The 14411-nt window shown below is 38.9% G+C and overlaps 1 protein-coding gene and 1 non-coding gene across 2 annotated transcripts in view; both read left to right on the top strand.

Annotated features, from left to right (window-relative positions):
- The window catches only part of HSD17B12 (hydroxysteroid 17-beta dehydrogenase 12), a 166712-nt gene that overhangs the window by 130571 nt on the left and 21730 nt on the right, over nucleotides 1-14411 (top strand). The window contains exon 7 of the mRNA XM_030864638.2: nucleotides 7497-7531. Coding sequence (XP_030720498.1) covers nucleotides 7497-7531 — 35 coding nt within the window. The remainder of the gene's footprint in view (nucleotides 1-7496; nucleotides 7532-14411) is intronic.
- Nucleotides 2509-2614, top strand: LOC115857706 (U6 spliceosomal RNA). The gene has a single exon (XR_004041353.1). It is a non-coding gene; the product is annotated as a U6 spliceosomal RNA (small nuclear RNA).

Below are 14411 nucleotides of genomic sequence, written 5' to 3'. Positions count from 1 at the left end.
CATTTTTCAGTTGCTTGAATTCAGATCCTGTTTACTCCAAGCAGGTTTCTCTGGGGTAGAGGGCAGGGCAGAAGTGGACAAAATGGCTATTTGTGGTGTCCTAATTATTTGTACTAATAGCCTGGATTCCTGGGGCTTTGCCCAGATTCTACAGCAAGTTGTTACACTTCCTATTTATATATAATGGTGATACAGGTGTCAATATTTGTTTTCTTATTTTACTAAAGTATCTTGAATTTTAATCTTTTCACTTGGGTTTTTAGTTATCTTTTTGAGCAATATACAGTAGTGTTTTCTCCATACTGTTCTCTCCAAAATATGACCAAACATCACAGGTTACATGATATTAAAAAAAAAAATGTATTCCTCATAAAATTTTACTTTTTTTGTAATAATTATCAAAGTTTAGATTATACTTACCTTGTTTTGGTCAATTGTACACCTATAATATTTGAAAAAATAAATCTTAAGTAAAATTAATCTTAAAAATAATTTGCTTATAAAAAGAAATTATTTGCTTGTGAAATAATTGCATAATTTGCTTGTGTTATCAGTTTTCATACCAAACTAAAAAGTGGGAAACTCGGATTGGCTTTTGAGTATAAAATAAGGTTCCTTCTACAAACTCTTGATTACTGATGCCAAAGAAATGAAAAGAAAAAAAGTTTATTCATGTTAATTTCTTTTAGAAATGACACTGATTGTGGGTGCTCTTCTAATTACAAAAGCAATGCAAGCAGTTGCCAAAAATATGATAAATATTCCAGAATACTACGATGGATACATTTTAGTATAATGTCTTCAAGGATTTTCTAGGCCAGCCAATGCATTTTAAAAAAACTTTTATTTATTTTTTTTATACAGCAGGTTCTTAGTAGTTATCCATTTTATACATATTAGTGTATATAGGTCAATCCCAATCTCCCAATTCATCAAGCCAGTGCATTTTTGAGTCAGGTTATCTCAACTGAATGATCTAATAATACTGATTTTGATTTTGTATGAAGTAAATCAGCCTCTTATTTATTACCCAGCCAGGATATACGTAGTTGTGGCAATAAATACCAGTGGATATTTCACTCTTGAGTAGAATATGTGGTGTCCCTAAGAGGAATTGTAAATTGAGCTATTGTTGGTGAAGACTCATTTATCTTTGTATATGTGTATCCTCTATGGCCAGCTTGCATACAAAGTGATGTGATATCTTGGTATGAGATAACATATAGTGACCTTTCTCCCTTTGATTTTAGACATCTAGGACTTTTTTGTGGTAAGGATTGTTGAAACTGTCACTAAAAAGTATATATAGAGAGGAAACATTTGTTTTTTTTTCTTCTGCAAGAAGTTAAAGCTCCCATTGTTGTAGAGGTACTATTACAGGACTTTTATCTACTTTTTAAGAAAGAATTAAATTTAAATTGTTTGCTGTATACTTTTGGAAACAGCCTCAACATAGAAGAAAACAAGTAAAGAAGTCATGTTTACTACTAGTTTTCTCATATTCTTAACCACTGAACTTACAAGTTATGGTAACCTTATTTTAGCGGTATCTTAAGAGGAACAAACATTTTCCTAGTACAGCAAGTATCACCTGCAGGTGGCCTAAAATAAGCATATTGAGTTAACTCCAGAAACAGCCTATAGGCTGTGAGGTGGAGTTCAGATAGATAGTGAGATTTCACAGAAACACTTGGTGTATGGTATAACCAGATATCAAGATACCAATTGATGCATATAAAGTAAAATGAGAATACTAATAGCTTAATTTAAATATCCTTTGTAAAACTTGATGTTAAAGAGAATTTAGGGGCTTCCCTGGTGGCGCAGTGGTTGAGAGTCCGCTTGCCGATGCAGGGGACACGGGTTCGTGCCCCGGTCCGGGAAGATCCCACATGCCGCGGAGCGGCTGGGCCTGTGAGCCATGGCCGCTGAGCCTGCGCGTCCGGAGCCTGTGCTCCGCAAGGGGAGAGGCCACGACAGTGAGAGGCCCGCGTACCGCAAAAAAAAAAAAAAAAGAATTTGATGTTAATGTAGTGAAGCCTCTCTACTTAAACACAGAATACTGAGTTACTTGTATACACATAGCCAGATAAAGAAGGCTTGAAATTGAATTTATTATGACATGTATTCTGAGTAGAAGGAAAGATAATTTAAGTATAAATAAAGGCATTAATCAATTTTATAAAAGCCGGCAGATTTCAGGTTAACTCTTCTTAGACTTTTCAGTGTTGTTATATTTGATAGATCCGAGAAGATGGTCTATTTTATGGCAAGGAGAAATTATGTAGAGTCAGAATTTAAGAGGAGAAACCAATGAACAGTGCAAAAGAATATAGCTTTTTCATGAGTGGATTTCTGTTTTTGCTGATGAATCATTTGGTCATTGAGCATTCCAACAAGTATTTCTGGCCCTTTAATAGCCAGGTACTGAAAACACTGCTTCTTCCTTTGGGTTAAGTTCTTAAAACTTCTTGAGTTTTAATTCACCTGTATAAAGAATATATTTTAGTGCTCGCTTCAGCAGCACATATACTAGAATTGGAATGATACAGAGAAGATCAGCATGGCCCTGTACAAGGATGACATGCAGATTTGTGAGGTGTTCCATATATTTTTTTTTTTGAGGTATCATGTTGTATACCTTAAACTAATAGAAAGTTATATGTCAATTATATCTCAGTGAGATGGGGAGAAAAAAGACTATATTTTGAAGATGTCCACACATTGATGACCATCAAGACTGATTTATTGTTTAGCATGCTGTTGATATAATTTTGTAAGTCAGATTATATCTTATGGGGTTTTATTTCGTCTCTGATCATTTCCTGTATAATCTTTGCCATTCAGAAAGGAGACATTTAATATGACATGCACAGTGTAAGGAAAAAATAGCTCCCAATGTGTGCATTTGTATTCCCTTAATGTCCCAGCTTAAGGTGATATTTCTTATTGGACTGTATGTATGTGTACATAATATGTAATGTGTAAATGTATATCTTGGGGGAAAAACCTGAGTTGAACTTTGAAACTCTGCATGACTGCTTATTAAATATTCAAATGGTACTGAGATCCCTGGTCAGAATAAAGGAATCCATCAGCAGATCTTGTAGACTTTCCTGGTAGTTCTCCAGATTGATCAGTGTCTACAAATCCCATCCCTTCTCTCCTTTTGTGTAGGAAAGCTGAACAGTTAGTGGCTACCCCTGTCAACTCTACTTATCTACTTTGCACTTAACAAGTCTCATTTCCTTACTGCAAATGCGCTTGTGCATGCGCACACGCATACACACGCACAAGCACACATACACACACACACACACACACGCCTACCCCTAGGTGAGAACATTTTTATTATCAGTCTTCTCCTTCCTCATCCTGTTTCTAGTGATCTCCGGACTTCGGGAAACTGCATAATAGCTTCTTTTCACGAAATGCTTGGGGACCTCTTTATAATACATTAGCTAAGCATTACGGTCCCCTGATGAAATGTACTAAATAAAAAAATGTTTTCAGATACGGCTAAGAATGCATATAATCTATCCTTACAAAGAAAATCCTCCACAACTGTTACCATGCCTGATGTACATCTGCTTGTAATACTAGCATGGGAAGCTGTCTGTGACGTAGTATGATATGCACATTGCATGACGTATGTAATAGGATGCACATATTTTTACTTCTTTGTATATTTCATCCATTCAACAAAAACTTTTTTTATATGCGTTAATTCTATAGCATATTGTAATTCCTGCAGCTGTTTGCATTTTTGCATTCTAGTCCCTTGATTAGAATTTTTTTTCTGCCTATTGAACTCTTATTTATTCTTTCAGAACTTAACTGAACCGTAATCTGTGAAGCTCTACCTGTTTCCCCAGTAGTAACTAGTCCCTCTCCTAAGTGTTGGTGCCCTCTGTCCTTACTCCTATTGTCCCACTCATAGCATTGTCATGTAATGATTTATTTATATAAATATCTGTTCTCCTGCTCAGTCCTGAGCTCCCATCACCCAACCTTGATTCAAGTAACTAACATGTCTTCTACTGAATGGAAGAATGCCTGTTTATTACTTCGCATTGCTCCAGGCCATGAGTTGATATGCATAGAGCATTTTGAGAGCTCTTTTATTTCCTGTGTCTGATAAAGTAACATCAAATGTATTTTGTGATTCCAGTTCTTTAATTCTTATCCATATGCTTATTGAGATTTTTTTTAAAAACTTTATCGAGGGATAGTTTATATACTCTAAAATTCATGCATTTTAAGTGTACAGTTGAATGGTTTTTAGTAAATTTACACAATCTTGCAATCATCATGGCACTCTAATTTTAGAACAATTCTTTTACCCTAAGAAGCTCCCAGTTGAGGCACTTTAAAATATTGCTGGAACCGTCTAGAAATTTCTGTGTGGTGAGTTGAATTGGATGACCTCAAAATGTGTCACTGTTTTTGGCTCTAAACTGTGTTGGGCACAACATACTTAAGGGAGGCCTAGATACTTAGTGGTGCTGTGTCCTGAAAGAAGAGTGCACGCTGGCAGTAAGGGACATAATTTCCTTTCAGGGGCTTACTCCGTGGTGCACTCTGTGCTAGGTCCGTTATGTACATCACCTTATATGAAATTCAGAATATAATAAGCTGTGATGTAGATGCCTTCTTCATTTAATACATAAGGACTGCAGAGGAGGATAAACAAACGAGGTCACATGGCTAGGAAGTGGAAGGGCTACGATTAGCTCTTTGGCCTGACTACATACCACATTGCCTTAAACATTCAGCAGCTATTGCTACATGTGGAGTGATTCCTATACTCCTATAAAAACATAAATCTTAGGAAACATGTAAGCCGATTTGAAGAGTTGTTATTTAATCTGAAAAGAGAAGAGCTGACTGTGTTGAAAGGATAAACTTTGAACTCAGCTTTTTCTTTGACTTGGTTCCATACAGTTTTGGGGGTTTCTTTTTTTTTTTTTTTTTTTGGCTGCGTTGGGTCTTCGTTGCTGTGCGCAGGCTTTCTCTAGTTGCAGTGCACAGGCTTCTCATTGCGGTGGCTTCTCTTGTTGCAGAGCACGGGCTCTAGGTGCGTGGGCTTCAGTAGTTGTGGCTCGCAGGCTCAGTAGTTGTGGTGCACAGGTTTAGTTGCTCCGTGGCGTGCGGGATCTTCCTGGACCAGGGCTTGAACCTGTGTCCCCTGAATTGGCAGGTGGATTCTTAACCACTGTGCCACCAGGGAAGCCCAGTTCCATACCGTTTGGTCTGAGGGTGAGTGGGCACATTCTGACTTGAGTCAAGCAGACCTAGAAGAGCGAAGAAATAGGGTCGTGTTTTAACAAACTATAAAATATTGAAGCCATTTGGGCTGTCAGCAGAATTTCTGATTGAGTTTGCTTTGGGGATTGTTTCTCTTTTAAGTCATAAAATGTTAACACTGGTTGGTCTTTAACAACTCACAAGGTCAGTTATGTCAGTTAGAATATTGGTTTGGCTGCTGTAGCAGAGGTTTAGTAATGGCTTAAATAAAATAGAAATTTATTTCTCTGTCAGATAAAAGGCTAGGTGGGTAAGCAATGTTTGGCATAAGAGCCCCACAATCATTAGAGATCCTGCCTCTTTTTATCTCACTGCTCTGCCACCATTAGCACATGGCTTTCACCTTGGGGTCTAGGATGGCTGCTTTAGCTCCTTCCATCACATCTACTTTCTGGCCATCAAGAGGAGGAACAGGCACAGAGGAGGACATGTATTTTTTTCCTCCTTTAAGGGCCTGACCAAGAAATTGCATGTATTACTTGTCATCTTATCAGATAGAACATAGTTATAGGGCCACATGCCCTGTGAGAGAGAATGCAGAAAATACAGTTTTTATGGCCGGCATATCCAACTGAAAATTCAGTTGTTATATTAAGGAAAGAATGAATGTTGAGAGACACTTGGCATTCTTTGCCCCATCCTTCTATGAAGATGAGTTTAATATGAGAAGCATAGAGGGACTTCCCTGGCGGTCCAATGCTTAAGACTTTGCGCTTCCACTGCAGGGGGCACGAGTTCCATCCCTGGTTGGGGACCTAAGATCCCACATGCAGTGTGGCGCAGGCAAAAACAAACAAAAGAAACCCAAAAAAACGCAAGCGCAGACTTACATGTAAGAAGGAGGGAGATAGGGGACGCTTCAGGCCAAACTCTTTCTTAGGGTCTCTCCTTTTTTAATCTGGAAGATTTGACCAAATCTAGATACTTCTGTTGAAATGATTCCCCTAGGCTTTGAAGACACCACTCTGTCTGTTTAGAAGTTGGCGGTGTGTTAGTCTACCTTTTATGACGCAGTGTCAGTTTGAATTCGTGTTCTTCCTGGAGAAGTGTACGCAATGGCCCCACGGTTGATATCTGGGTTGGGAGTACTCCAGAGCAGCTTCTACGCTGGTCAAGTCTGGATGCATTTTCTTTCTTCAAAATGTTTCTAGGAAAAAAATTCTCTGCTCGTCAGAATGCTGTTTTAATTAAGACATTATTCAAGATAGAAAGCTTAAAATTCCTATGGTTGGCATGCATGCAAACTTTTCTGTAACAAAACAGCATTTGTTTCTTAGAGAACTGATGATATTCTGGAGTCCAGAGTTCATACTCCAACCTCAGTACTTAACTATGACGTGGCCTTGACTAAGCCAGTGGATGTCTTAACTTTTCTTAGTTAATAATATCTTAAAACAGAGTTTAGAAGTACTTTCTCTCATCGTAGTATATGTATGTAGTCAACAACTATGAAGTCCTTTAAGAATGTGGGTGTCCATGGAATTTTCTGGCAGTCCAGTGGTTAAGACTCCATGCTTCCACTGCAGGGGGTGTGGGTTCTATCCCTAGTCTGGGAACTAAGATCCTGCATGCCTTGCGGTGCGGCCAAAAATAAAAATAAAAAAATTAAAATGCTGGTGTCCTTGTTTTCATTGTTGGTTATTTGAGATGACAGATAACTTCAACTTTCTTTAAGGATGTGTTTTACTCACAGTTAGCTTGAGCAACAAGAGAAATAAATGTGAAGATAGACCTAATACTTGCCAACATGTCACTTTATGGCATTCTTCTAAAGGCATTTTTGATAGGAAAAGGTTATTTTATCTCTTGAGATTAAAAAGCTTGAGTAAGTTTGGTAGGCAGGATATTCCTTGTGATAACATATGTCCTTTTCTGAGAATGTATTTTGGGAGACATAGATTTCACCATAAAGCCTTAATTGTTTGAAGATCTGCATGTCACTATTACATTTCAGGCAAGACTAATTTTAGCCAAGTTCACTGAAAATATTTACAGTATTATCTCCAGGAATTTCATCTGATTCCTTTTTAGCACGCTTGCCGCCGGCAAATTATACAGAGTGTCAAATAACTGCTGTCTGTAGAAGTGGCGAGTGGTTTCGTGATTCCCTCCCTGTTTGTGTGGGTGAGTTCTCTCCACTCTCTCTGTAGCCTGCATCCTCACTGATGTTTTGTTTTTCTCTTTTGCAGATGACATGGTTGGTACTGCCTGGCATGGTAGAAAGGTGAGTCATAAGCTCACACACAAGCACCAGAGCAACAGAGCTCATGGTTATTTATAGGGGAGAATCCTTACTTTGAAAAATTCATTAAAGTGACTAATGAGCTCCTCCATGTCTTAGTGACAGAGTAATGTGCCAGGCGAGTCAAACGGTGGAGCATGAGTCATCTGCTGGTGGAGGCCTTTTCCACTCCATTCCCTTTTTATTTCCCTCTCCAGGGTTGTGTGGTTCCTTTACATCAGGATTTAAAAGTCTGCTTGAGTCACCATCACTGACTCAATTGCCTGCTGTTCTGAGGGGGCGATGGAGTTGCTAGGATATTCCCGGGAATACCTTCCTAAAGCTTTATGCTCTCAGAGCCCAAATCAGTGGACTTTCATGCAGCGAGACCCCATCCATCCTCTGGTGTTTTCTGTTCTTACTGGGAGAATGGATGTATGAGGGACTTGGGCATGTTAGAAAGTGATTATAAGATGTCAGCCTCCACCCTTGCCCTTGGAGGAAGAGGCTGTGTCCTCTAGCCCCAGCTGTGTTCCAGTTTGAATGGGGTTCCACTAGGATATGCTAGATGTCTTCATTTTTATTGAGAAATGTGTTGCTGAGTCCTTACATTTGAAATAGCGTGAAGTGTCAGATGGTAATTAAGCTCTGTTCCTCTCTTAGAGAAGCCTGAGTGATGGCTAAGCTTTCCAAGAAAACCTGTTGCAAAGAGCTGGGCTTGCTTGGTCATTTGCTAAATTTAGGGCTTCACAGTCATCCTTCGTCTGCAAAATAGCTTTGAGTTTGGAAGAGATCCAAAGGAGTCACAGCTTTGCAAAGGGGAGACCCAGGGACCCTACTTCTGTGAAGAAACCTCCATGACCAGCTTTAGGCAGGGTTTACAGCTCATGTTTATTGATTCCATGTTATGTGCCAGGTGTTGGATGAGAACTTGATATGTGTTTGCTCATTTAACTCCGATAGCCTCCCACCATCCTACAAATGAGGACACTGAGGTTAGGAATCCATTTTGTTTCGCAGCTACTTTGTAGCAAGGCTCTTTCTTTGTAATGCATTTTACATGTGGTTTTGTGTATTTTAATTGCTTTATTTTAGTAAAATTCCCCTTTAAAACCTTTAAACTACTTACTGATGGCTACAGTGGGAGTGTGCCCCTGATGGTCAGGTATGGAAGTGATGGTGGTCAAACCAGACCAGAATCCTAGAAGATTACAGAGAATTAGGGCAGACAGCGTAGAACTCAAGAGGGATGAAGTTTGGGTCATCATCTTAATTCTAGTTTGGATATCTGCAAGTGACACAGTATTAATTCAGGTTAGTGCATTCCATCCATTAAAGAAGAAATTTATATACCACAGAGGTACTGTAAAAGGAATTTTTAAGTATGTTGGTAAAAATCATATCAAAAGAGATACTGGTTATGACCAGGAAGAATTAGATTCAAAGAGTCAGAGAATTTCAGTACTTGAAAATTAATTGAGACCAACCCCCACCTCATTTGACATAAAAAGTGATATCCAAAGAAACTGAGTGCCATGAGGCTACATAATTAGTTAGTAAATGATACAGACACAAGGTGCTCACACCTCTCTCTGTAGACCTAGCAGCCACGATCACAGTTGTAGCTGGAGCCTTAGATAAAGACAAAGAATGCAAAGGAAAGGATCCATCTGTTTCAACAGGCATTCACTGAGCAAAGTTTATCACAGAAGATGAATTGGATCCTTGCCTTTAAGAAATCAAATTGATTTTACATGGGGGGTGCGAAATGATCTGGTGGAAAGCCATCATAGGCTAGGTATTGAAACTGATGTCACAGGGGTGGTTGTGGCACCTGCTAAGAACTAGTCAGAAATGTAAGTGGGTTTTATAAATCGGTACTTTTGGATAGGAGAAGGAACAGCTATGTCTGCTTGAGTTAAAGGAGTTACTTGTTATATTAGTCAAGGCAGGCCAACTGCTATAACAGACCACCCCAGAATCTCAGTGGCTTAACACTCTAAAGGTTGATTTTCCCCTCACGTCACAGTCTGGTGTGGATCAGCGATCGGGGCTCTGCTCTACCCAGTCATCCAGGGATCTCAGGCTCCTTCCATCTGGGGTGAAGGTGGTCCACTCTTCTCTTGGGCCTTGTGGTTCTCTGCAGAAACATCTGCATGCAGCCAGCAGATGAGGGAAGAGAGAGGAAGGATGATTTTATGGGTGGTTTCATGGGCCAGGCCTAAAAGTGGTGTCCCTCACTTCTGCCCTCATCCCGTTGTCTAGAACTCAGTCACAGGCTACAGCTAACTGCAAGGGAGGCCAGAAATGTCATTAGCTGTGTGCCCAAGAAGAAAGAAAGACTCTGAGTTCACAGATCACCTGAAAGCATTCTTACTTACGTATTACAAGTGATTTGTTTATAGCCTGCCCTTTACACCATCCCCAAATGGCATAACTATCGTTGGTTACCATACGTAGGTTTCATATCTCCATTGAGGAACAGCAGGGTTCTTTGTTGTTGTGGGTTTTTTCCCCTTTCACTGATTCTACTTCTGATGTATGCGATTTTCCAAACTCTCTAGAACTATAGCCTAGGGCCAGCTGACTATCACTAAACAAGTCTCTATAATCAAACTAAGGTATTATTATCATACAAGTAAAAAGTACATAATTACGTTATAGAGGAAACTTACTCTTTCCACTTCCCTGGAATTATAAACATTTTGTACAGCTGGAGCCAGGAGGTGGTTGCCATAACAACCATGGAAAAGCTAAAAATAGCCCCTTTCATACTGTATTGCTTAAGGTGGAATTATGACATGTTATGGTGTTTTAGGGCAGGCAGTTCTCTTTCATGTGGGAAATGTTTGCAAACTTTCTTCCACAAAGCAATATTTGTATAATGTATTTGGATCGCTGTTTCTAATTATATATCTGACCTCCGTGATCCAGGATTCTTTTCTGACATGGAACCCTGTTTTGATATGTTTCTCAGTCTTTTTGAGAATCTGTTAGAGAACTGTCTGTACCAATTTCTGTGTTATGTTTAAGCTTAAAAAAAAAAAAAGTAATGACCCTCCAAGAGCACACTTATATGCTCCCTGATAAGAAGCGAAAATATGAAGAATTGGGATGTAGTCTTTTGTACAATCTCCCTTGTCTGCAGTCACACTCTGTATCAAGTAAGCAGTCCACATTAGGACCGACCCTGCGTTCCATTGCTTCACAGCAGCATTTACGCCTCCCCGTCTTCCCCCCCTCACCTGCAGTGTGGAGCAGTGATGAGAGGGTCCCAAGGAAGGCAGAAATCAGTGACTTACTTCATGGAAGACCTGTCACTTCCTCTATGACAGTAGTATTTTTGTAAGAACTGTGCACAAGGATACTACAACAGTCTGATAGAATAGTGGGGCATGTAAGGAAGAAAAGAGGCTTGGGAATTTTTTTTATCCGAGTGATCATTAAGGAGAGTTTTCTAATTGGGGATTTCACAGGACAGAGGGAAGTCTAGAAAGCATAGCTATAGGAGGCTATAAATATAAGCTACTGAATTTTATAGGGTTTTGTGTGTTTAATGTCTCGCTTGTGGGAGGGCTAGTCATTGAAGAGAATAATTTTGGATGAAAAGGTACTTCCTTATCTGCAGTGGTTTCTGCTTTGTTTTTTGCAGTATTTTAATTCTAGTAGATCCTCAATAACTTACACCACTGAGACACCATCGTGTGGCTGTTAGCAAATAAGCAACCTGATGAATTAAGAATGTTGTATCACAGAAAATATTACTTGACTTGTTTATTTGGATATTTGTCATAGCAAACTAGAAATGTGCTGAAATATGAGAATCATGAGTCTTCATTATGGAACTTCAGCAAATATTCTCAATGTACCTTCCTGTCTTAGAATTGTTCCCCAAGTCCCCAGAAAATGAGAGGTTAACCAGGATTTGGTTTTATGTTTGTTTCTGTGTGCAATTAAGCGCAGCCCATTTTGTCCTTCTGCTTCATATAACAGAGTTGTCATGAGTCTGGCTGTGCCATGGAAACTGGTTTGACGTCACTAATTCTGCTTAGATGGGGGATTAGCGCTAGACAAAGTAGTTGATTTTAAAGGCGAGTCCTTTGTGCCTCGTGGTCCCAAATGTTCATCTCCATCTCTATGTAAAGAATAGATACTGTATACAGTACAGGGATTGAGACAGCTCTACAAGTGTGTTATTTGTGATTCAGACAAAACTAAGTCGAATATCATTATCCTTGGAGAGAGAGAGAGAGACTTTTATGCTGTCGTGTGTGTGTGTGTGGGGGGGAAGGCTTTTGGGAGACAAACCTTCTTCGTAGCAGTGTTTTTGTGGAAGGGGTGTTTTCTCTGCTGTTACTTTGGTGCAGTGATAAATGCTGTCCTTTCAGTGTTTACTTAGCTCTAGTGCCTTCTCGCTTTATACTTCGTTGGTGCTGGATTTGCTTCCATGCATCTTAGAGTGCAAATATGGTGTTTTGAGTAAAGTACCTTCCAATTCTGACTTTTCACTAACTCAAACTAACTCTACCCCCTAGAAATTTTAAATTAGGGTAGAATATTTAAGAAACAAAAATCTCACTTGCCTCAAGGAGTAAACAAAGCACGTGCTTGCATAATTGTAGCATATTTGACTATTGGTCTGTATCAGTTTTGCAACCAGGAACAAGGTTTTTATTATCTTTAAATAAATTTTCCTGTATTGAAATCATTGCTTTGGTGAGTGAAGTTTTAGGAATCAGTTTTGGTGAGGTCAAGATGTAATTTTTAAAATGTTTTTGATAACATTTAAACTTTAATTTTGGAAGACTTTTAAATTGTATTTCATTTGTGTGGAAGGAAATAAAGAATGTAAGATTTTTGTTCAAGGGCACATGCAGCCACCTCAGCCAATTTGAGTATCATCCAGCCCATAATCCCGCTGATAAAACCAGCAGTGTGATAGGTTACAGTGAAAAACAGCATCTTCTACAACTACTTCAAATTGGCTTTTCTTCACTTGCTGTGAATGAGTGAGGACATAGCAATTCCTGGTTACATGAGAAAACATTAAAATAAAGCACTACCTAAACCTACAAGGATGCTTGGGGCTCAGGATGGGGTGCAACTTGTCAGGATTTGGGGTTACTTCTCAGAAAGCATATTGTATTGCAGAAGATACAATAGCTTTCTTAGCTTCTACTTGATTGGGATCTGCCCTTAGCTTAAAGGTGACACATTCCAGTATATCATAAATATATTTCACTTTCTCTTTCTCTTTTTTAATAGATTTATCGAGATATATTTCACATATCATAAAATCTACTTATTTAAAGCATATAATTTGATGGTTTCTAGTATATTCACAGAGTGTATCATCACTATGATCTAATTTGAGAACATTTTTAACACCCTATAAAAGATAAAGATATTTTACGGGACTTCCCTGGTGGCGCAGTGGTTAAGAATCTGCCTGTCAATGCAGGGGACATGGGTTTGAGCCCTGGTCCAGGAAGATCCCACATGCCTCAGAGCAACTAAGCCCGTGTGCCACAACTACTGAGCCTGTGCTCTAGAGCCTGCGAGTCACAACTACTGAGCCCACGTGCCACAACTACTGAAGCCCATGGGCCTAGAGCCCGTGCTCTGCAACAAGAGAAGCCACCACAATGAGAAGCCCATGCATCACAACGAAGAGTAGCCCCCGCTCACCGCAATTAGAGAAAGCCCATGCACAGCAAGGAAGACCCAACACAGCCAAAATAAATAAATTAAAAAAAAAAGATATTTTAGATATCATAAATTAATACCGTATTAAAAGTCTCAGTAACCAAGGTGGTTTTTAACCCATTTCGATCAAAGGAATGTCTCACAAATATAGATAAAATGAAATTACTAGATACTCATTGCTAATTCACCAGTTTTTACCTTAGAGTTATTGGGTTCTAACTACTGATAGGCATTCTTACTCTCTTAATATTTAAAAAGAAAAGCCTTTTCTGTCTGTGTGAGAGAGGCAAGCAAAAACTACAAGAATGGTGTAATTAATACATTGACTAAATATTTCCAACTTTCTTCAAAACCGTAATATAACAATTTAAAATTTGAGATTTGATTTCTATGTCCAACGTGTTAATGGATTTCGCCACTTAGGAAAGTGTATATAACTATTACTAATAAGGACTTCAGTTCAAAAACAGAAACAAAAAACAACAGCTCGTTTTCAGTGACTCATTAAGCGGAGGGTCCAGACTTCATTTGATGGTTGAAGTGGCATCTCGCCTAGAGGCTGGCAGATGGACTGGGTGACCTTTGGGAATTATATCTTCTCAGATTTCTGTCTAAAATAACTTAGGTGCCATTTAGTCATGTTTCTTTTATTATTTTGTAGAAGAGCAGTCTGTATCGTCCTTTTTAAAAAATACTTAAAAATTAGTCCTTAGGAAGTAAATTCAGACCAAGAATAATGAGAAACTAAATTGAAGGAAAGGAACCTCATCTAGAGGGCAGGAGGCAGGTGGGGCAGATTGCAGTAGCTGAATAAGGGGACCAACCCCCTGAGAAGAATGGATTTGAGGGGGAAAAGCTGGCTGTTAATTCTGTCTAAAATTCCTAAAACCCTAACCTCACACTTTACGCAAGCCATATACGACTGCTGACAACTTGTATGTTTTTACAGCATTGCTTTCCTCAAACTAATTTTCATTTATTTGTAGACTGAGTAATTCCTGGTAACTTTCTGACTTTGAACTTTCATTAGTCGCTAAAAGTTACAGAAGAAATTGAGCTTTGCCTCTTGGCAAAAGAATATGGTTTGATGAACTGTAGAGTCACATGATTTTAGAGTCAACTCTACATTTAGTGCCTGAGAGCAGGACATAACCATTCATTCGTGTAAGTACCTGTT

Source organism: Globicephala melas, chromosome 8, assembly GCF_963455315.2.
Source record: "Globicephala melas chromosome 8, mGloMel1.2, whole genome shotgun sequence".
Taxonomy (NCBI): domain Eukaryota; kingdom Metazoa; phylum Chordata; class Mammalia; order Artiodactyla; family Delphinidae; genus Globicephala; species Globicephala melas.
Note: the sequence above shows the minus strand (reverse complement) of the source record. Positions and strands in the feature narration are given on the sequence as shown.